Source organism: Mytilus californianus, unplaced genomic scaffold (assembly GCF_021869535.1).
Source record: "Mytilus californianus isolate M0D057914Y unplaced genomic scaffold, xbMytCali1.0.p SCAF_17, whole genome shotgun sequence".
In the NCBI taxonomy this organism is placed as follows: domain Eukaryota; kingdom Metazoa; phylum Mollusca; class Bivalvia; order Mytilida; family Mytilidae; genus Mytilus; species Mytilus californianus.
The window spans coordinates 10,386,444-10,412,184 of record NW_026262659.1 but is presented as its reverse complement, the minus strand read 5'-3'; the positions used below and the strand labels follow the sequence as shown (position 1 = coordinate 10,412,184).

General features: G+C 33.2%; 1 protein-coding gene across 11 annotated transcripts in view; it reads right to left on the bottom strand.

The window, feature by feature from the left end:
* The window catches only part of LOC127726369 (nuclear pore complex protein Nup98-Nup96-like), a 100,358-nt gene extending 75,613 nt beyond the window's left edge, over positions 1-24,745 (bottom strand). For 6 of the 11 annotated variants that reach the window (XM_052233728.1, XM_052233729.1, XM_052233730.1 and 3 more), the window contains exons 1-3: positions 16,583-16,744; positions 1,819-1,897; positions 1,232-1,465 (exon numbers count right to left, since the gene is read on the bottom strand). In XM_052233728.1, coding sequence (XP_052089688.1) covers positions 1,232-1,465; positions 1,819-1,864 — 280 coding nt within the window. In that variant the 5' untranslated portion in view covers positions 1,865-1,897; positions 16,583-16,744. Of the gene's footprint in view, positions 1-1,231; positions 1,466-1,818; positions 1,898-16,582; positions 16,746-17,200; positions 17,366-24,690 lie in introns of those variants that run through there. The other 5 variants (XM_052233739.1, XM_052233738.1, XM_052233731.1 and 2 more) reach the window with 4 other exon arrangements.
* Positions 24,746-25,741: the final 996 nt, after the last annotated feature.

Sequence of the window (25,741 nt, the reverse complement as noted above, 5' to 3'; positions counted from 1 at the left end):
TCCTCCGATTCATCAAAGAAACGGAAATTATTTCAGACTTAAAAAAAAAATAAGAACGGGAAAGTAAAATTGTAAGATAACTTTCCCATGGGTAAGTGCATTTTCAAAAAAAATTCTGAAGCCCTGGTAATGTGTGATAAAACTGATATTTCATGAATTACAATAGTGATAAAACTGATATTCCATGAGTTACAATGATTCGATGAACTGACAACATTCATGCACAAGTTATGTATGATAAAACTGATATTCCATGAACTGACAACATTCATGCATTAGTAATGTATGATAAAACTGATATTCCATGAACTGACAACATTCATGCATTAGTAATGCATGATAAAACTGAAATTCCATGAGTTACAATGAACTGACAACATTCATGCATTAGTAATGTATGATAAAACTGATATTCCATGAACTGACAACATTCATGCATTAGTAATGTATGATAAAACTGATATTCCATGAGTTACAATGAACTGACAACATTCATGCATTAGTAATGTATGATAAAACTGATATTCCAAGAATTACAATGAACTGACAACATTCATGCATTAGTAATGTATGATAAAACTGATATTCCATGAATCACAAGTATGATAAAACTGATATTCCATGAGTTAGGCCAAGAAAAAATATGTCTGTTTATGGTTACCTGACTGACCCTAAGTATTTTATTTAAAATTAACTGAACTTGTGTCACAGTAAAAAACGAAGTTAGAGTTGCCAATGAAAATAAATCCATCGCCTGATTCACAATCATGAATATGACAGCCGTTTTAAGAAACTTGCGACTCGTGTGATTATTAACCAAGGGAAATAATCCATTCATTGAAAATACAGGTAAACTCTGCCAATAGACAATTCAGACCACGGCAAGACGGACCGTACAACTCAAAATCATATCCCAAAAAAAAATAAATGGAAATTCTGCCCAACCTACCGGTACTTTATTTTTTTTAACAGACTTATATATATTTCTTTGGCCTTACAATGAACAGACAACATTCATGCATTATGAATGTATGATAAAACTGATATTCCATGAGTTTCAATGAACTGACAGCATTCATGCATTAGTAATGTATGATAAAACTGATATTCTATGAATTACAAGTGTGATTTAACTGATATTCCATAAGTTACAATGAACTGACAACATTCATGCATTAGTAATGAATGATAAAACTGATAAAATGTTGTCTAACAAAATACCAGCACATACTGAAACCTGATGACTGTCCAAAACCTGGGTTCTGTGGCTGTGTGGCACCAAACAATCCACCACCAGTAGAACTTGGATTCTGTTGTCCAAACAAACCACCACCAGGTGTGACAGCTGGGGTGGCTGCTCCAAAGACACCACCACCACCTGGAGTACCAAATGCAGTTCCTGTTGGCTTGGCAGAACCAAATGTTGTGTTTCCACCACCAAATCCAGCTGTTTGTCCAAAGTTATCTGAAAATTTGATTATGTCAAAGTTTTTTAGTAATTTTATTTCTGAAAATAATGATTTACAAATGCAATATATGCTATATGAATAAAAGGAGATAGATATGGGGCATACATTAATGAAACAAAAACTTAATCATACTGTAAGTGGAAAAATAAAAAAAAATAAAATCAAGTACTTTTTTTAACTTTCAGTCAGTCACTGACATTAACTTATTCATCAAAGCATATAAACCCATGAATAGTTTACAATTATTTAATATAAAAGTATCACAAAGTTTTACAGACACTGACATGCTCTGTTATTTAATTGTAAAAGCTATATTTGGGATGGTACCAATTTCCAATATTTCACTCACTTGCACTATTACCAAAGGCAAATCCTGTTGGCTTCGCTCCAAACATCCTTTCTTAATCTTAAAAGCTTCTTCAAATCAACTGAAAAAGAAATGTATTTTTTAAGTCTACATGGTCTATAGCCTAATATAAACTATATATATATATTATAGAATAATTTTTCTGGTTCATTTGGACAAGGCATCTTTATTTTAATTAATTTAATAACTTTCTTCAACTAATTCAGTTTTTTAGCTTCATTACCCTTTGCTCATACAAGGTAAGCTAAGCGTTAAGCTTTGTATCTCATAACAAAATTGGGTCTCAAAGATTTTGCTCTCACAGTCCAGGCTTGAGCGTTATGATGTAATAAAAAAATCAATATAGCCTTTAGTGTTTCCTGCAGCTTTTGATAAGGGCAGAGTATTTTTTTTCTCAGAGGGCACTCTTAGCCCGATTGGCTACACTTGAAGGGCACCCTGTGATCGCCTGGTTCCCTTTTAAATTGTCTACATTTTAAATTGGTAGAGGTACAAATCGATGTTGTCCTTATTAGATTAAATCGTGAATCGTATTTGTACTATGTCGCTTCAAAACTGTTTAAATAGATTTACGAAATTCAATAAAATGTCCGCCATTAAAAATTGATATCGTAAATGGTCTTGCTAAAAGATGAATTGCAGAACCGATATTATAATACATCGGGCGTTCTAATATACAACGGAAAAGGAGCATGGGGCCAATTTTTTTCCCTAAAAAGGGCAGGGCGCCATACCACGCCAAAACCTCCTGCAGGAAACACTAAGCCTTTCAAGTCATCACAATTTTTTGGGCTACATCCTTGATGAATCTTGCAGAGTGGCAAAGACTAACCACCTTGCTGCTGTGCATTAGTTATGAGGAGAATCACTATTGTTGACATAATATTTGAGCTGGTTCTTATGACTGCCACTTAATGACCTCTGCATTGTGGTGATGTTAACTTCCTCGCTGCTACGCACTGGCCTGGTCATGAGGTGAACTACTACTAAATATGAAACTATGTATCTTGCTATATTATTTCCTTTAAGTATATTTTATATCTATTTTTATAAAATCAACCACATTACATCACACATATCAGTGATATTGTTTGCCTCAAATTACATCCGAAATTCGGCTTTTTCCCCTAGAGAAAATTCCCAATTACGAAAAAAATTGGCTTAAAATTCCTCCCAATAAGTTTTACATTTTTCCCAAAAGTGATGGCATTGGTATTAATGAATGTAAATTTCGTCTTCATGTTCATTATTTTGATATTATGAACATGATGAAAGCGCTTTTGAGAGCCAGGTTTCTGATCAGAATCATCACAGTGTTTGTAACACATGGTTTTCAATGCATTAAGTACCATCATTGTTTCGGTCTCTTTCCCCTCCCCAAAAAAGTACCTTTCAGGTTAAAATGTCTGACAATCAAAATATATGTGATAAAACTGTGCAAAAAAGACAGTAAAGTTTAGCAAAAAAAAGTTAAAAAAAAAATAAACCAACTTCCCAATTTCAATAAAAATTATGCATTTTTCCAAAAAAAAATCGGTATAGTTTTGAAAAAAGACAACAATATCACTGCATATACCATGTATACTGTTAGTGTTATAATATTCTATGTCGTATGTGTCTCATATTAGTCAGTTTTCTTGACATATTGAATAACTTTTTAATCGTGTTTTAGTTAGTGTATTGATATTAAAAAAGATAATAAGTTTTTTTTTATTGTTTTAAAACTATGACTTGTGTGATATGTTAGTGTAATAGTCCCAGTTTAAAATAAAGTGACACTCTAAAAACTTAAAACAGCTTTTCTTTGGTGTTTGGTGAATTTTTTTGACGAAATGAATAATGAATATTGTCATGATGACACTATCATTTAAATCATGCACTATTCCAAATCAAAAAGAGCTCTAGAATAATTAAAGTAAGTAGAATGTACACCAAATCCATCAAAATTTTCAAACACATAACAATAATATCATTAATTTATCATCTAATCACAAAAAAAAAATTTCAATTAAAACATTCACCAGTTTTCAGTGGCGTAGCTACCTAAGGCTCGACTAGGCACGTGCCTAAAAATAAATTTGCCAATAAGAGGTTCCTGATCTAACACTTTAACATTCTACACAGAAGACAGGTGCTAGGTTTTCAATATGATGGGCATTTTTTTTCTAAACAATGTAACTATTAATCTATAAACTGGTCACAGAATCTGACCTACACACAGAATATGAGTTTGCGTCGATTAAAATGATTTTTTTTCTCAGTTAATGTGCTGCTAAACTCTGCTTGTTATTTTCTTTAGAAATCCATTTAGTTCAAATCTTTCTCAAACAACCAGCACATGATAACAAAATATAATTTGAAGAATGTCTAGGACCTTTTACGTCTTCAATCATTTGTCTTTTTCTGTTATATATGAGATCATTGCAACTGTCCAACTACAACTTTGTGTGTATGCGTGTATTCTATTTAACGTATACAAAACTTGTTTAGTATACATATAACCAAGGAATTGTATATTCAAAAGGAATGGTAACGCGGACAACTTCAGAGAGAATTGTATGTTGCATCTCTGTTTCGAGTGATGTATTAATTACACCCCATACCTCTAACTGGCTAATTGGGTCAATATCCCTAATGCGCCTCAAATTGAGGAACACAAAAATTGTGCGTAAACAAAAAAATCTCTGTGTAGTGATATTGGACATGTTTCCATTTTTAACAAGTGACTGAGCTTAACCATTTGTGTTGATTTGGAAAGTAGCAGACCATAGAATAAATGTGTAATAAAATGCTTCGCTGGGCGCAGCTTGATACGACCGCAGAGGTCGAACCCTGAACAGTTGGGGCAAGTATGGACACAACATTCAAGCTTGATACAGCTCTGAATTTGGATTGTGATTAAATATTTGACACAGCATAGATTTCTGACACAGAAAGAATGTGGTCTAAGAACTTGAATTTTTTTAATTTACCTATTATGGTCCAATGTCCAAAATCAAAATACATGGTTAGAATCAGCATATCAAAGAACCCCATACATTCAATTTTTGTTGAAATCAAACAAAGTTTAATTTTGGACCCCAACTTGGACCAACTTGAAAACTGGTCCCATAATCAAAAATCTAAACACATGTTTAGATTCAGCATATCAAAGTACCCGAAGAATTCAATTTTTGTTAAAATCAAACTAAGTTTAATTTTGGACCCTTTGGACCTTAATGTAGACAAATTTAAAAAACGGGACCCTAAATTAAAAATCTAAAAACACAGTTAGATTTGGCATATCAAAGAACCCCAATAATTCAATTTTTGATGAAATCAAACAAAGTTTAATTTTGGACCCTTTTGACCTCAATATGAACCAATTTGATAGCGGGCCCACAAATAAAAAATCTAAATACATGGTAAGATTCAGCATATCAAAGAACCCCATATATTCAATTTTTGTTGAAATCAAACAAAGTTTAATTTTGGACCCCAATTTGGACCATCTTGAAAACTGGGCCAAAAATCTAAAATCTCAATACATGTTTAGATTCAGCATATCAAAGAACCCCATATATTCAATTTTTGTTGAAATCAAACAAAGTTTAATTTTGGACCCCAACTTGGACCAACTTGAAAACTGGTCCCATAATCAAAAATCTAAACACATGTTTAGATGCAGCATATCAAAGAACCCCAAAATTTCAATTTTTGTTAAAATCAAACTAAGTTTAATTTTGGACCCTTTGGACCTTAATGTAGACCAATTTAAAAAACAGGACCAAAAATTAAAAATCTAAATACACGGTTAGATTTGGCATATCAAAGAACCCCAATAATTCAATTTTTGATGAAATCAAACAAAGTTTAATTTTGGACCCTTTTGACCTCAATATGAACCAATTTGATAGCGGGCCCACAAATAAAAAATCTAAATACATGGTAAGATTCAGCATATCAAAGAACCCCATATATTCAATTTTTGTTGAAATCAAACAAAGTTTAATTTTGGACCCCAATTTGGACCAACTTGAAAACTGGGCCAAAAATCTAAAATCTAAATACATGTTTAGATTCAGCATATCAAAGAACCCCATATATTCAATTTTTGTTGAAATCAAACAAAGTTTAATTTTGGACCCCAACTTGGACCAACTTGAAAACTGGGCCCATAATCAAAAATCTAAACACATGTTTAGATTCAGCATATCAAAGAACCCTAAGAATTCAATTTTTGTTAAAATCAAACTAAGTTTAATTTTGGACCCTTTGGACCTTAATGTAGACAAATTTAAAAAAGGGACCCAAAATTAAAAATCTAAATACACGGTTAGATTCGGCATATCAAAGAACCCCAATAATTCAATTTTTGATGAAATCAAACAAAGTTTAATTTTGGACCCTTTGGACCTCAATGTGGACCAATTTAAAAACGGGGCCCAAAATCTAAAAAATTAATACACGGTTAGATTCAGCATATTAAAGAACCCCAAGAATTCAAGAATAAAACCCCATTGAAATTGATCAAGAAATAAGCAATTTATACGAAGTATCTTCTTTTGCACAATACTGTGCAATTGAATATTTCTTGCTATTGCGCAATACTGTACAATTGACAATTTCTTGCTATTGCGCAATATTGTGCTATTGGATATTTCTGGCTATTGCGCAATACTGTTAAATTGAAGATTTCTTGCTATGACGCAATACTGTGCAATTGAAGATTTCTTGCTATTGTGCAATACTGTGCAATTGAAAATTTCTTGCTATTGCACAATACTTATTATATAATAATTTACACATCCTGTTTGGTGTGTATCTCCTACCATATCATTATTATTTGCTTTTAAATATAAATCAGAAATAACCAACTTAAAATGGAAAATTTTAAAAGAAAAAAAAAAGGAAAAAAAGAAAAAAAAAAAAAAAAAAATCCCCCCCCCCCAAATTTTTTGAACCCCCTTATGATTCATCACCCCCAAACTCAATCCCAGCCTTCCCTTTGTGGTATGGTACCTTGCAGTACAATTTCAGAGAGATCCATACACTTGAACACAAGTTATTGTCTGGAAACTAGAAAAATGCTTATTTTTGGCCCCTTTTTGGCCCCCAATTCCTAAACGTTTCGGGCAATTACCCCCAAACTCAATTCCAGCTTTCCCTTTGTGATATGTAACCTTGTAGTACAATTTCAGAAATATCCAAACACTTACACACAAGTTATTGTCATGAAACTAGAAAAATGCTTGTTTTTTGCCCCTTTTTTGGCCCCTAATTCCTAAAATTTTGAGGCAATTACCCCCAAAATCAATTACAGCCTTCCCTTTGTGATATGGAACCTTGTGGTACAATGTCAGAGAGATCCATACACTTACACACAAGTTATTGTCTGAAAGTTACAAAAATGCTTATTTTTGGCCCCTTTTTGGCCCCTAATTCCTTAACTGTTGGTACCATAACCCCCAAAATCAATCCCAACCTTCCTTTTGTGGTATTGAACCTTATGGTGAAATTTCATGGAGATCCATTCACTTAAACTAAAGTTAGAGTGCGAAAACCAATGTGTCTTCGGACGACGACGACGACAACGACGACGACGACGCCAACGTCATACCAATATACGACCAAAAAATTTTTAATTTTTGCGGTCGTATAAAAACTATGGAGTTATTAAATGTATGCAAAGTATTAAATTTTCAAAGAACTTATTGTGTGAAAAAAGAGATTTTTTACCACGAGGAGCGGCATAACAAAAGGATTTTTGGGGTGTGCTAATTTACGGCAAATTGAATGTCACTTCGTACCCCGAATATTTAACCACATATGTGAAAATGTCTCAGCTTCGAAATGAGCCATCATACATATCCAAGTTAACGATATGCAGGGTTCGACACTAATGCTACACCGCTAGCCCGAGGCTAGTAAAAATTAGGGAGGGCTATTCAAGTTTTCATCACAGTAGTCCGACAGGCTAGTCAAAATTTTGTTTATAACTAGGAATTTTACAAAATTTTAATTGTCAAAAAATCCCACATTTTTTGCTGACCTTTGCTATCTTTATTGTACAGTTTATTCACGTATATTTTGATTGTCAGACATTTTTAACATGAAAGGTACTTTTTGGGGAGGGGAAAGAAACTGAAACAATGATGGTACTTAATACATTGAAAACCATGTGTTACAAACGCCGTGATGATTCTGATCAGAAACCTGGATCTCAAAAGTGCTTTCAGAATATCAAAATAATAACATGAATACGAAATTTACATACATTACTACCGATGTCATCACTGTTTGGGAAAATTGTACAACTTATTGGGAGTAATTTCAAGCCATTTTTTTAGTAATTGGGAATTTTCTTTAGGGGAAAAAGCTGTATTTCGGATGTAATTTGAGGCAAACAATATCACTGACATATAATATATACTAAATTATAGGTCTCTGGTAAAAATATACAGATTTTTAGGAATAAAATTTCGTCCAGCAAAAAAAAACTAGAGGCTCTAAAGAGCCTGTGTCGCTCACCTTGGTCTATGTGCATATCAAACAAAGGACACAGATGGATTCATGACAAAATTGTGTTTCAGTGATGGTGATGTGTTTGTAGATCTTACTTTACTGAACATTCTTGCTCCTTACTATTATCTTTATCTATAATGAACTTGGCCCAGTAGTTACAGTGGAAAATATTATGTAAAAATTTACAAAAATTTACAAAATTTATGAAAATTGTAAAAAATTGACTATAAAGGGCAATAACTCCTTGCGGGGTCAACTGACCATTTTTGTCAAGTTGACTTTTTTGTAGATCTTACTTTGCTGTACATTATTGCCATTTACAGTTTATCTCTATCTATAATAATATTCAAGATAATAATCATAAGCTGCAAAATTTTCTTAAAATGACCAATTCAGGGGCAGCAACCCAACAACGTGTTGCCTGATTGATCTGAAAATTTCAGGGCAGATAGATCTTGACCTAATGAACAAATTTATTCTCGTCAGATTTGCTCTAAATGCTTTGGTTTCAGAGATATAAGCCAAAATCTACATTTTACCCCTATGTTCTATTTTTAGCCATGGCGGCCATCTTGATTGGTTGGCCGGGTCACCGGACACATTTTTTAAACTAGATACCCCAATCATGATTGTGGCCAAGTTTGGACAAATTTGGCCAAGTAGTTTCAGAGGAGAATATTTTTGTAAAAGATTACAAAAATTTACGAAAAATGGTTAAAAATTAACTATAAAGGGCAATAACTCCTTGCGGGGTCAACTGACCATTTTGGTCAAGTTGACTAATTTGTAGATCTTACTTTGCTGAACATTATTGCTGTTTACAGTTTATCTCTATCTATAATAATATTCAAGATAATAACCATAAGCTGCAAAATTTTCTTAAAATGACCGATTCAGGGGCAGCAACCCAACAACGTGTTGCCTGATTGATCTGAAAATTTCAGGGCAGATAGATCTTGACCTAATGAACAAATTTATTCTCGTCAGATTTGCTCTAAATGCTTTGGTTTCAGAGATATAAGCCAAAATCTACATTTTACCCCTATGTTCTATTTTTAGCCATGGCGGCCATCTTGATTGGTTGGCCGGGTCACCGGACACATTTTTTAAACTAAATACCCCAATGATGATTTTGGCCAAGAATTCAGAGGAGAAGATTTTTGTAAAAGATTACAAAAATTTACGAAAAATGGTTAAAAATTAACTATAAAGGGCAATAACTCCTTAAGAGATCAACTGACCATTTTGGTCAAGTTGACTTATTTGTAGATCTTACTTTGCTGAACATTATTGCTGTTTACAGTTTATCTCTATCTATAATAATATTCAAGATAATAACCAAAAACGGCAAAATTTCCTTAAAATGACCGATTCAGGGGCAGCAACCCAACAACGTGTTGTCCGATTCATCTGAAAATTTCAGGGCATATAGATCTTGACCTGATAAACAATTTTACCCCATGTCAGATTTGCTCTAAATGCTTTGGTTTCAGAGATATAAGCCAAAATCTACATTTTACCCCTTAGTTCTATTTTTAGCCATGGCGGCCATCTTGGTTGGTTGGCCGGGTCACTGGACACATTTTTTAAACTAGATACCCCAATGATGATTGTGGCCAAGTTTGGTTAAATTTGGCCAAGTAGTTTCAGAGGAGAAGATTTTTTTTAAAAGATTACAAAAATTTACGAAAAATGGTTAAAAATTGACTATAAAGGGCAATAACTCCTTAAGGGATCAACTGACCATTTTGGTCAAGTTGACTTATTTGTAGATCTTACTTTGCTGAACATTATTGCTGTTTACAGTTTATCTCTATCTATAATAATATTCAAGATTATAACCAAAAACGGCAAAATTTCCTTAAAATTACCAATTCAGAGGCAGCAACCCAACAATGGGTTGTCCGATTCATCTGAAAATTTCAGGGCAGATAGATCTTGACCTGATAAACAATTTTACCCTGTCAGATTTGCTCTAAATGCTTTGGTTTCAGAGATATAAGCCAAAATCTACATTTTACTCCTATGTTCTATTTTTAGCCATGGCGGCCATCTTGGTTGGTTGGCCGGGTCACTGGACACATTTTTTAAACTAGATACCCCAATGATAATTGTGGCCAAGTTTGGTTAAATTTGGCCAAGTAGTTTCAGAGGAGAAGATTTTTTTAAAAGATTACAAAAATTTACGAAAAATGGTTAAAAATTGACTATAAAGGGCAATAACTCCTTAAGGGATCAACTGACCATTTTGGTCAAGTTGACTTATTTGTAGATCTTACTTTGCTGAACATTATTGCTGTTTACAGTTTATCTCTATCTATAATAATATTCAAGATAATAACCAAAAACGGCAAAATTTCCTTAAAATTACCAATTCAGGGGCAGCAACCCAACAACGTGTTGTCCGATTCATCTGAAAATTTCAGGGCAGATAGATCTTGACCTGATAAACAATTTTACCCCATGTCAGATTTGCTCTAAATGCTTTGGTTTCAGAGATATAAGCCAAAATCTACATTTTACCCCTATGTTCTATTTTTAGCCATGGCGGCCATCTTGGTTGGTTGACCGGGTCACCGGACACATTTTTTAAACTAGATACCCCAATGATGATTATGGCCAAGTTTGGACAAATTTGGCCAAGTAGTTTCAGAGGAGAAGATTTTTGTAAAAGTTTACGGACGACGGACGACGGACGCAAAGTGATGAGAAAAGCTCACTTGACCTTTCAGGTCAGGTGAGCTAAAAAAGACAACTGACAAACAACAAGGGGAAAAGAAGGAGTCCATGAAGAATTATGGCAAAAAACAGCAAGGGCAAACCTTTCCTCTTTTGTTGGTGTATTTGTAAATCCCTTACTTACCCATCTTCATTCAAGACACTAGTAATAATGATAAGTAAAATGAGGAGGATGATGAAGTAATGATCTAAAGGGGTCTTCAAAATAAGTCGAACACATTCTTAATATAGATGATTAAAATATGAATTTTTTTTTTTTTTTTTTTTGTATTTTTTATTAGCAAACCAGTGAAATTTCATGAAACAAAACCCTCTGGAAATGCTCCAGAACACAGGATTTGGCTTCTTTTCTATCAAAATTTTCTGGGGGGGGCATGCCCTCAGGCCCTTTTAGATAGGGTCTTGCCGTTGGCACGACCGTCCAAGTGCCTTCAGCACTTGGAGGGCTAGTGATTTGATATGACTAGTAGAATAATAATTTCACTAGCCCTGCAGGCTAGTTCATACATTTAGTTAGTGTCAAACCCTGGATATGCTCTGAGCTACAGAAGAAAATGTTACCATTACCACCTATGGGAAAACAATTACGCATACTGACCCAGTTACTTGTCTTGCATTAGTTATCGAACTTGGCCATTTAGTCTGACGACATTTATCGAACTTTACAAGCAGTCACTGGTATAATATATATACACTAAAAGAGTGCTCTAAAAATGTATGCCTTTTGAGTGGCAGACTTTCAATTTGGGTATAAATGTTTTTCCTAACAAAATGGTAATTGATCAGGGTAATTGGGTTGTTTTCAAAAGGTCATACTTGGCAACCTGTACGCAAAAATGCTTGTTGCGTACACATCGAAAATTATTTTTCTACATAAAATGATCCAAGATTTGTTCACCTCACTCCGCTCGCATAATCGTGCCTACACTTAAATACTAGTCTAGCTATGCCCCTTGTTTTTATTCATGAAAATAGAAATATTTTGATATATGGCAGATTCCATATAAGAAAGTGAAACAACTCCCATAAGCATGTTAGGCAAAAAGCATAATCAATGAACTTCTGTTTTTGAATACATGCTTTACTAATAAAGATAAAGACAATTTGACAAAAAAAATAAATTATGAGCATCATCATTTTTAAATAAACGAAGCCTTAAATATTATGTTTCTGACATAAGATTTGACAGACTTTATTGTTTCTGACATAAGATTTGACTGACAGACTTTATTTTTTCTGACATAAGATTTGACAGACTTTATTATTTCTGACATAAGATTTGACAGACTTTTTTTTTCTGACATAAGATTTGACAGACTTTATTATTTCTGACATAAGATTTGACAGACAAATTGAGTTTCTGACATAAGATTTTGACAGACTTGATTCTGACATAAGATTTTTCATACATAAGATATTTTGACAGACAATATATATTTGTTTTTTTTGACTGACATTGGAAATCAAATCCTAGTTGAAAGTCATTTTTAAAACTCCTGGAAAATACTGCAGCCTAACATCTAACAAGATTTCATTACAGGTCAAAGAACTTTAACTGTTAGCACATTCAAATGTTTCAGACATAAGAAAACAAGTTTGACAGATCTTATGTAGGAAACATATAAGTTAAAACTATTGCTTGAATAAAGTTAAATGAAAGAATCAACATGTGTTTTTTCTTATGCACAGCATGACTTACAGTTTTAACTGGCATATATTGGAACCTACAATGATTTTGAAAGTTTTTACAGCGATGTTCCTGACATAAGATTTATTGACAGACACTGAGCTATAAAGCAAGATATTTGAAAGTGAAAAAAAAAATATATCACAGATGTTTTTGACTAAAAAAAGTAACAAATTTGGGAACAGGGATGTTTGAATAACCAGACTACACTAGTAAATACCAGTATACAAGTGTCAACATAAAGCATTGCAACACATAAACATTGTGGAAAAAATGGGAGTTAATTCTGTCAAAATATTTGCATTTTTTCAACTAGTTTTAATCATTTCTACTTTAACATGTTTAAACGGAAACAATCATATCCAAAAATTATTTTTATAATTTCTTCCAGAGCTCCAGATAAGAATTCACAAATTGGGGTTTTTACCCACCATTTTTTTATGTAATTGGGTGATAAAGTTTTTTAATTGCATTATCAATTCCAATTCACCCCTCAAGCAAATATCAAATTGGGGTTTTCACCACCAAGCTCTTTAATGTATTGGGTTTTTTCATCAACACAATATTGAATATTTAGGCATGTTATAATCAGTGATTTTGCTAGCGCTCGTCATTTTCGTCATTTACGAAACGGTTTTCAAAATGACGAAAGTATTCCAAATCAATTTCGTCACTTAAATTTGGAAAGAGTAAAAATATTTTCGCATGAAAATACTATAATTCTACCTGTCTTATTGTTTCTGACAAGTTTATGACCCTCAGCTAATTAACATTTACAACATGGTGTTACAAGTTGTGATTACAGATAATCCGCTTATAGCCATTTGGATGGGTCACTAATCCGTTAATTATTTATCAACCTCATAATTGATCATCATAATAATTTTCCCCAGTAAAATCAGTCAGTCGGCATTTCAATTTCAATATTTATCAAACGAGCACAATTTGCAGTTAGTTTGTCGTAGTTTCGTCATTTGAGTTTTCCCTAGGATAAGTTAACATTTTAATTTCAATATTTCTCAAACGATCACAATTTGCAGTTCGCTTGTCGTAGTTTTGTCAAATGGACGTATTTTCGTCATATTTGATATAACTTTTAATCAAAAACTTTCGACAATTTCGATTAAAAAGATAGAACATTCAGAAATGTTTTCACGAGTCAAACAGGTGCTTCCTTTACGATGAACTGCGCATGCGCGAAAGTATTCTTATGAATTTAAAGACACTCAAATGTAAAATACGAAATAATTAAGTATCAAACTAAACGAGAGAGACAAATATAGTTCTTATTTAGCAAATTTAATTTAGAAATTGATAATTTCCTGCCTTTTTTAGACACGAACCAATCCGTAGATGAATCCGGATTAATTCTGAATTTATTATTCACTTGTCACTTCCCGTTTTCATTTCATTTGGAAATTGAAAGTAAACGTGATCTATTGATGATAAATTTACAATTTAAAGTCATTAGAATTGTTCCAAAAAGGATTTGTACCCAACTATATAGAATTAATTCTTATTATCGCTTTAATACGTTTTTAAGGATAATGAGTATGAATAATGCAGTGAAATAGTCCTTACAAGTTCATTTATGCTGTGATTCCTGGTTTAAAAAAATGGATCCCAACTTTTGCTGATAAGGAATGTACCCTGAAACTAACTGAAGTGAAATTGTGAACTAGATTTCTAGATCTTATATCCTAATCTTCGTATTAAAGTGCCAAATCAGTCAAATCATGCAGTAACTGCCTAGTATGCCTAAGTCCTTCAAAGTCTGACAAAGATGTATAGATAGTAATATACATCCTAAGTCCCTTGCTGCTACCCAAAATAAGGTTAATTTTCATCCCGCGCAAAAGTGACTAAAGCCCTCAAAATCCTAGCTTAAACCCTGGTTATAATCACATTATATCAACCCCAGATGTGTTTCCATCTTAAATGTGTTTCTTTCTTTGAAGAATATGTGCTAGCTGTTTTATTTGGTTTATTCACTGACGAGCAATTGTACATTTAATTTGTGTACCGTTTTAAACGTTCTGTCAGTTTTGTATTTTCTCAAAACTTATGTAAACTGCAGCTGGTGTCACTAGTTGGACAGGAACTAATTGCCTTTCTAGATCCCATATGATCACCCTACAGTTTAATTATAGTTGGGGTAGGTGTGGCTAAGTGTTTAGATTTTTGTGTAATATATGTGAAATTTAGGTGCTGTAAGAAAGTTTTGCCAGTCCTTTCACCTATTTGCCAGATCTACTTTTTAATAAAAATAAAAAGTAGTTTCCAGATTTAAGATATACCCCCAAAACCTTGAGGTTTATAGGGTGGTTTATAATGACGGAGACCACATTCAACTTAAATTTACAAATAATTCTGCAACATCAAGTAAATAAATGACAATGTTATACTGCACTTGCCAATAAGACAACTATCTTAAGCATCTAGAACAATTAGACCAAAAACAAAGAAAGTGTCAAGCTGCATTGACGTAAAAAACGGATATGTGTATTCACTCATCAACTAAAATGAAAAAAATAAAATATAAACTGTGTTCGTTTAATTCAATTTACATAAATCTGGGTTAAGTTGTCCCTTATCAGAACTTGTGGTTTCCGATGCTTTCAAACTACATATCATGTCATAATTGATTTGGCCTTTCACTTTTCCAACTGATTTCTTTTTTTGACGGAACCCCGTGTTTATCGCTCTAGCAATGTTCTCGTTATGGTACGCAAACACGCCCGTGCGTTCAATTGCCGCTTCCTAAAATCACTAGCTGAGTCTTGTTATCATCATAACTTTCCCTCATCTATCAAAAAGAAGCCGAAAACATGCTTCTATTCAATATTTTTACCGGACATTTACTTTCGTTTTAATTCATTGTATGTTATGATAATGACCGAGCAATTCGAAAAAATATGACAGCATGTCACACGCTAATTGGATAAACGCCGAGAAGATTGAAATGTTTTCATAAACACATGTACCTTTTGAGCAACGGAAAATTCCAACAGGGACCCATTACAGCTACTTGATGCAGGGCTCTATTTTTAGAACGAAAGGACATTTCCAATTATAAATATTATAAAAATAGATTTACGCGACGACTGTAATCAAGTAAGGGTAAATAACGCAAACGATAGCGAATAAAAGCGTTAAGAACCCATGTTTTTGGCATATAATTGGGTTTTCCTTTGAATTAATTGGGTTATTGAACCCTGCAATGGGCAATTGCATTGGGTTTTTAATTATTTTTATTGCGTGATCACGCAAATATGCAGCTTATCTGGAGCTCTGTCTTCTAACATCATTATTCCTCAAAACATTCACAGATTATCTTTAAAATAACAGTACTTATTATTTTTATTTATTTATTCATTTTGACAGACATTTCAATTTCTTATATGGAATCTGCCATATACATCTAAAAATCATTAATAATGTGACCTGTATTTGAGAAGAAATAGGATGTGAATGAGCCCAGGGTGTGAACGTGTAGGGAGAAACAGACCCAAAACCTTGTCCCCACATGTAACTTCCTAGAAGGAGTTTAGTTTACAGAAAACTTGGTATTTCCCTATCTAACACATGTCTTAGTAGACAGAATAGTTTTTACAAATGAAGTAAAAATATATCAAGTCTGTTCAGTTTTTTTGTACGCAACGCATAAGTTGCTTGAATAAAGTGACAGGCGAACCGTGATGGTAACTGGTAACTAAAGGTAAATACTGTCCTCGACAAGTATTGGAAGTAATTTTTGTAAATGTTTATAGGATCGACAGTATTGATCAGTAATTCTTTTATTTACTTTAGACTTACATTTTATAACAGTCGTACATTTGCAATGTTAAATGATCATAATCTAGGGTAAGACCGTCTTGAAAGTTTCTATAAAGTTTGTAAAATAGGATAAAAATAAAGACAATCACAAAAATGGCGCTCTGTTTCTTCTTCTTGATCGTAGCTGATCTATGTCACGTGAAGGTTTGAAAGGTAAATGTAAAAAAACGCCCCAAAACAAACTCGCCCCATACCTCCTCGCCCCGACTTTCAACTCGCCCGTCGATAATTTATCCGACCACAATAATAAATTGTTGACACTGAGAAATGTCTCACCTTTGTATAATTTGATAGAAAAATGCAAATGTGTCCACTTTAGAAAGTAAATCATTCTAAATGTTCAAATAAAACAGAACTAAAGGAAAAGGGCTAACTTCTAATTTTGGCGATATAAGATATGCCAACCATGGCTAAAACAAGTACAAATGAAATATTATAAGTGGTTCCCTTAAACTGACCTATTCACAAACTTTAACATGTAAACTATGAAAATGTTTCAAAGACAATAGACCATGAATGAGAGGGAAGGACCAAACAATCTCCATGGAAATAAGATGTGCATATTGATTTATCATAAGTGGATCGTATTAAACTGACCTAATAACAAATTGTTGACGCCGCCACCACCGGAAACATTATACCAGAGTCTCGCTTTTTGACTCCGTCAAGGCGAGACAAACATGAGTTCGAACTTTCCCCATACAGATCTCATAACTTGCCCTGTCGATTACCGTGATGAGTTCAATCTCGCTCAACCAAACCCTGAAAAATTGTACAAAAAATATATGTACAATACGTTCTGCGGCAGTATCTGTACCGGCCTGGGATCAATATTAAATGCATGTATTAGTATTGGCTGTAGCGGAGACTTTTCATACAATCATTACCACTTTCAAAATAACACACCATGCTTTAAATGGCTACTCCTGCTGTCATAAAAATAAAACATAAACATATTTAATCTTAAATTTGGAGTCCTTGTGGGCATCAGTACACAGTAATAACTAATAAATTAACTGAACTAATAAACATTACTAATAATAAAGATCTTTTTACAAAAAAACTAAAAATGACACAAGTCAAACCTTTGTTTAAAATGCCTTGGATAAAAAGAACTACAATCATGTAAGCGTACTTCCAATGATAGCGAAAGGATTTGAAACTGAACTCTGGAAAATCGGCTTACAGACTTTATTGAAAATATTTTTAATATTTTTGTATATGCTTTTCAAAAAGGACTGTCTTGTCAAACAATGCTTATAAATATAAACTTTAACTTAAATTTTGATTTTTATGTCCAACATTAAGTAGAGAGGCATCACACAACTTACACGTTTTATAAACATTTTTCACACATTTATATTTTCAAATGTTTAAAGTTTTGTCCAATTTATGACAATTCTGTAGTGATTCTAATGGAAATAAAATAGAACAAAATCCGGAGAGGGCTTTGAGATTTATATACAACGATCATCTCTCAGATACATTGTCGAGGAATTATGCATAGTGTTAGAGACTTAAAATCATAAACGGCTTAGCTCCTCAAGTCTAAATGATCTTGTCACTATAAAATCAAACAGCAAGTATAATTTTAGATATGTAATTGTATTGATAGTTCCATCAATTAATACAGCTACTTTTGTTTATAAAAAAATCGATATGCTGCACCTATATTATGGAACTCAAATGTCCGAAAACTTCAGAAGTTTGAATTTAAGTTGGAATGGGAATGCCTGCAAATGTGCCTGTTGTAGATGAACACAACTACTAGTATTCCTAATTTGTTCTTACCTTTGATTGTTTTATCAATACATGAACCAGCAAATTTTTAATGCGTTGAGATTTTTATCATTAGATATTATCTTTACAAAATATGCCTGCCATCTTGTTTCTGTTACTAACTTTGCATGAATTGTTTTACTGCTGTAGGTTTTTATTGTCGGAAAAAGGCTTTTGAGATCGAGCTTGCGTTCTCTGTATTTTACAAACGTGACTTTTAATACGAATTATTTTATCTCATCTCATTTACGGATGGTATAATAAGATAGTATAGCCAAAAAGCTCTACATCTAAATGATCCTAATCTACACCGAAACTTCTATAGTATCAGATCTACATCTAAATGATCCTAATCTACACCGAAACTTCTATAGTATCAGATCTACATCTAAATGATCCTAATCTACACCGAAACTTCTATAGTATCAGATCTACATCTAAATGATCCTAATCTACACCGAAACTTCTATAGTATCAGATCTACATCTAAATGATCCTAATCTATAGTATCAGATCTACATCTTTGAATTGCAAAGGGAAAGACAATAATGCTGTTTCTTGTGTGAATACTCTGTTAAATAAGAAGTGATGTTGTTCTTGGATGCATCAACATCACATATATCTAACAGTGTTGTTGATAAGCTGTTCCAGTCTTTGGTGGTACGAGGAAAGAAGCTGTTTTTGCAGTGTTTGAAGATTTCTGCATTTTCGTTGGTGATATGACCTTGTTTTCCTGTTTTCTTGTTGCATATAATACGGTAACTTCATGGCTTTTGTATGCATGATGTATAGGACTAACGGAAACAAACAATGCCTTTTATGATTACGTCTGGTTTCTAATAACGGTAATTTTAAATCCTTTAGTATGTCAGTAACTGATCCAGCTTCTCTATCGTATTACAATAATGTTTAATGAAACAGACAGATCTTACCTAAACCATTTCTATATCAATATTGTGGTTTAACTGGTAGGGATGCCAAGCACAACTGGCATAAGCGACATTTGATATTTCATACAAAAGCTTGGTGTGCTCGCACCTAAATTTCTTCTGGGAATTTTGTGATTTTTTTCTCTCAGGAAGCCTAATGATTTATCAGCTTTGGACACAATGTCATTGATGTTGTCAATGCGTTGGTGAATTGGGTGACTCCTTGATTTCATCTGCCACTTATATGCCCATACATGCAGTTGACAAATTTGTCAAGATCTTTTTGTAACCGCATGATTGCAGTCATCAGAACAATCTATTGCCAGATATATAAATAGCTAAAATCTGCAAAAAGGCGCAACTTTGGCTTAATTTTATTTCGAATATCACTTATGTACATTTTTGTTTCAATCTGATGAGTACATGCAGTCTTAAGCCTCTTTCAACTGATTTTAATAGTTCGTTCTTATGTTGTACTGTTACACCACTGTCCCAGGTTAGGGGGAGGGTTGGGATCCCGCTAACATGTTTAACCCCGCCACATTCTGTATGTATGTGCCTGTCCCAAGTCAGGAGCCTGTAATTCAGTGGTTGTCGTTTTTTTTTTTGTGTTACATATTTGTTTTTCGTTCATTTTTTGTACATAAATTAGGCCGTTAGTTTTCTCGTTTGAATTGTTTTATACTGTCATTTCGGGGACTTTTATAGCTGACTGTGCGGTATGGGCTTTGCTCATTGTTGAAGGCCGTACGGTGACCTATAGTTGTTAATTTCTGTGTCATTTGGTCTCTTGTGGAGAGTTGTCTCATTGGCAATCATACCACATCTTCTTTTTTATAATTATTCAACTATTTTTAATAGTTGTTCTTATGTTGTGCTGTTACACCACTGTCACAGGTTTCGGGAGAGATGGACGCCGGCAAACATATTTAACCTCGCCAAACAAGCTATTTTTCACCTGGGCAATTCAAATATGCAATAAAAAATATACCTTTATGGGCTACATTTAGAGATAAATGGGGTCGGAATTTTAGACATTTACTCAATATTTCGGTTTCTTGGACATTTATATCATTTGGACAGACATACGATAACTTGTGTTTCAAAAGATAAACACATGCCAATTTTTATATCATTTGGACAGACATACATAACTTGTGTTTCAAAAGATAAACACATGCCAATTTTTGTAAAAGATTTGGAATATCTTCTAAACACAAATATACTCTGAATTTGTTTAACGGTTCTTTGGAAATCATTAATTTTTATTAAATTTTCATGAATTTAGAAAAAAGATAACGGAATTTTTATTTGTATATTTATCTAATTTAAGAAAAAAAATCATCGGTGATTTCTTCCTAAAAATTGGAACAAATAATCTTTATACATAATCGAGTCAAATGTCATTTATATAAAATCAAGGTATATTTTTTTAATTCCTTATATGAATTGACTTTGTGAAAATAGCTTGAAAAGAAATTTTTGTCAAGAAATCCCCGTGGGATCAAAACTGTATCGTATTATCTATATGCCCTTAACGTGTAGAGAGCATAGTATACTCGGTCGACACGAAACATCGGATTTAACGTCTCCATTCTGACTGGACGTGGCTGCGTATTTATATATGTAAAGAAAAGCAAAACAGACTTTGGCCAGGGCATATTTTTATTCCCCCGTCACTCTTGTGGTTGGACACATCTTGAAACGCCTTTGAGAAAGCATAATATATTGATACTATTCCCAGATCCAATGTATGCTCATTTTCCAGTCGTTTTCTAAATTTCCCGTCCTTCATCCCGGTCGACCCTCTATTACAGGCCCTACATATTGCATTAATTGTTAATTTGTGTCAGTCCTGAACAAGCATGAACTATTTGCCACTGGACGTAAAGCAAACCAGGTATTTGGCTATATCTTGTATTGTTGTTACTTATTGCGATACGCATGATCTTTTCAACCTATAAAGTCGTGTTAATAATTTATTAGGATTTTATATATTTCTCAATATGTTGCATTTTGCGTTTTAAACGTGTTCTACCTCAATGCAACTGAGCAATGTTATTAACTGACAATCTGTCATCTCCCTTCTAAAAAATGCTATGATGATTGCTGTTAACGAATCGTCTAGTACTGAGCCTTATGCTGATGTTTTTTTTTAATATTGTAGTGATGTACGGTGATATACTGGTAGCGCATTCTCTATATGGACTCTGTTCGTGATGTTATACAATCCAATTGTACGTTTAGCTTAAAAGTTGACCTTAGGGACTTATTTTTTTATCTGGGAGGGGGGGGGGGGGGGGCTGGTCAAAATGCAGGGGGATCAAGTTTTTTTCTGTATGTGGAAAAGGGGGGTTCAATTTTTTTATAAATTTAAAGTGGGGGGATCAATATTTTTTGCACATGGAGATTAGTAGTTCATATACTTCAAGAGACAAAATATCAAGATGAACATTATAATACAGTCAAATCGAAAATACATCTTTAACACCATTCATATACAATTAATTAAGACATCACAAGACTTTGGTGATGTAGGAAGCTGCCATTTTGTGTCATTTTGTCCCATATAAAATGCATAGGTGCTTCATAATCCGAATTATTCAGTCGTGATATTTCACTCACTTCGTCACTAAATTGACAAGCATTACTGCCAAGTTTTGTTATAATCAGCTAAATAGTTTGAGAGAAATTAAGTATAAATTAAAACAAAATCTGCATGCAACGATTTGTGCAAAATTTTGTCCAAAAATACAAATCACGCCACATCATGAAAGAATATAGTGTAGAGCAATATCTTCTCCAATAAATGATTAAATATTGCATACAAACAGTTGAATATTGATACAAAAGATGATTCTGAGATGATGAACAACCCTTATGTATCTTTTTGTTTTCATTACAAGATCCCTTTGACTCTATTTATACCTCACACTCCCTCAAAATTTGTACTTTTTAGGCTAATAAATCTAAATTTTGAGGTTACTATCACACATTTATGAATGAAATGTGACAATAAATGAGTAATTGAATTGTTCAAGCTGAAATGAACTATCCATATAAAAGTTTAGCGACTCAATGGAGGTTTCAATAAGGCCTTAAGTTTAAGCAGCGTTCAAGAGAGGGACATATAATAGACCCCTCTTAGTAAATAATGTGTTGTTACTGTTTCGAAAAGTTAACTTTTAAATGTAGATTTTTACAGAGTTACTTAGGATCAAGTTTTCTTTAATAGCCCAATATAGGAAATTAGAAAAAAGGTCAGAATAAGCTACTCAAAGCACTGGCTTGCTCAACTTCGAATATTCATGGAAGAGCCCTATTTCAAGGCAATTTTCCCTCAAATATGTTTTTGGACTCAATCCACTGAGAATATTTCATTTTCAATATGTTCGTGAAATAAATTGATGTGTTTTGCATGTTTAATAGAGGGGGGGGGGGGGGCACAATTTTAAAATGTTTTCACAGGGAGGATCAAATAAAAATAGTGAAATATTATGGGGGGAATCAAGAAATTTTGTATTTTTGATTTCAAAATGACCAGCCCCACCTCCCAGGTAAAAAATGATAAGTCCCTTAGACGGATTTGGCTATTTTTTTTTTGTCATATAGCTCTTCGACTGTTTTGGTTCTTAATACATTCTTGGCTTTCAAATATTCGGCTTATACCGTTCCTGATGAAGGTAAATCCAGAAAAGCACTTTGGTGCATGAAACTTATAATGAGTTGTTTTCATTTTTTTAGCCTTGTTGTCAACTCTTTGCTTTTTTCTGATTATTGTTTTGATCTCACTGTTGGTCCATGTAAAGCACATTCCACCTGGTTGTCAGAATCTTGGGTGAAATATGTTTTGATATTGCATGTGATAATATTTCTTGAAAGTCATTCCATCATTATTCTATGGCATTTGTTTTTTAAAGATCAACTCTTTACCAAGGTGCTAGTTAACCCCATTCATATTGCCCCTTTTATTTCATCTTGAACTGATATATTTTCAATGTTAGATAGATTAGTTGTAAGTATAAAGTATATGTATGTGATCTTAACGTGTTGGTTCTTTTGCTGTTTGGAATAGACAAATTTCTCCACGCAAGTGATTCTATGAAATTTTTATTGATTTTCATACTATAATTGTTAGGTTTTCTTTCCTGGAACTTCGTCTGTTTCCCATTAAATATCTCCATGGCATGTTGAAATAACAAGTGAGTGCTAAGTTTAGTAGATTGCTTTAGTATTAAAGGGATGTGGGGCTATCAATGGAATCTGTAACTTTGTCTGGTAGTCTATAGTATCAGCAAGTATAAAGATGTTTACTGCCTTGATCTCAAGTTCCGGCATAATTCACAGTCAGTGTCGAGTGTTTTCCAGCTATAGGATTAAAACTCCACCACCTTTATGTCCTATACTTTAAATACACGATTTTATCTGTATACAACGATTTCTGCATTTTATATGATTTTTTTTCTAAGTGTGTTTTGGTTGCATGCATTATATGGGGTTCATGTGTATCTATATAAGTGTAGTATTTTTTTAAAATTTTTTTGCAGACTGCCAAAGCTTCTACAGTTTACTGTCATAATTCTGATGTTATTTCTTTCAGTTTTGGATAGTGGGTCTTCTATATCTTATGATTCGTTTGATTTGTTACAATTTGACCTGTTATTTCAGGTTCAGAAATATGTTGATACTGCACTCTGCACTGCATCACCTCAAGTAAATGAAGGCAATCGTCTTCATATCATGTATGCCAAATAAATATTTTTCTCTTACTTTTTTCTCTTTCATGTGCTACAAATATTCATAAGGCGTTTATGTGTGCCGGTGTTTAGGTTATTGTAATAATTCATAGGGTCGTTATCTTAGCTCAAGTTCCATCTTTTTCACTATGAAAAATCAAACACGAAGTTGGTGATTTTTCGATGTTAACTTATTTGTAAATGGAATTTATCACAAAATGGCCATTTTAACAAATTCAGCCAAAACTCCGTATGAGGATATGTGTACACTTATCTAAGCAAATTACCGTGAACCTTGTGCTCCCAAAGTTTTTAATATCATCTGTCCACCCAATTGGGTTTCCGGTATATTGTTTCAGGTGTATGTTTTGTGAACCCGGCCCCGACCGGATCATATACATTTATTTTTACTTACAAAACATTACAATATTATACATACATATTTCTGTTATCATTTACAATTTGTCCAATAAGGTGACGTTCTAGAGTTATATTTTGGTATGATTAACATACATCCCAAAGTTACAATCAAGTTTCTATTGCCGTTTCAAAAGTGGAATTCACGAAAACTGACTCAATAGTGGTTATATATAAACGGATATCTACAAAAAAAGATCTGATAATTAGAAAATATACAACTCACCTCAATAAAATTAAATTTCAGTTAAACGAGCTTTCACACTAGAACGATTAGGACTGAATGCCGAACCCAACAAATAATATCTGTTTATAAACATAAAATAACGTGATTTTCTATTAATAGAAAAGGGAAAATAGTGTTTACCGGTTTAAACCAGTTTTTACTGAGTGAAGTTTGAATTGACCACTGAGAAAGTGAAAAAACGCCCCTTTTACCACATTTAGCTACGCCTTGTTACGCCCATTAGTTGAATATGATTTATTTTTAGTAAAGGGGAATTTTAATTTTAACCTCTTCTGGTTCTCTCTAGATGTATCCATTAACTTAAACAACAGTTCTTTTCTCTGACTTTACTCACAGTCTTGCATTATTAATGCGTTCGATAAATCAACGTTTAACACACAGTCACTTATCTCCGTAAAATTATTTTTTTTCAGAGACGTGCCTGTGATGTAACATCTATAGTTATAACATCACAGTACCCAAATTGCAACCATTTAGCAAAAATAGCAACGGAAATCTTACAAGTTTTCTTAGTAGACTAAACAATATGTATTTTCATGACTTGACATTATGCACGTCTTTCAACATAGCTTAATTTATTTAAGTATAAAAACACTGGACACTTTTAATTTGCAAAACACTCATTTGCAAATCCGCCGCCGCCTCTCCTTAGACCTACAGTGTCGTGTAAATAACCAAAATGTGCGGAATTACATGGGATTCAATAATTTCATTGCTTTTCTGCTGTTATTATTATATATATTTTGTAATTTGATTTAGAAAAACATGGGATTTTCAATATCCCATGGGATAAGGCAAATCCCATGGGATTGACCATTATCCCATGGGATTTTGGTTAAATCCCATGGGATTTTTTTGGGTCCCATGGGATAATTGTAGTCCCATGGGATATTTGTTGTCCCATGGGACAAAAAAAATCCCATGGGACTATAATTATCCCATGGGATTTTTAATATCCCATGGGACTATAATTATCCCATGGGATTTTTAATATCCCATGGGACCAAATAAAATCCTATGGAATTCAAAT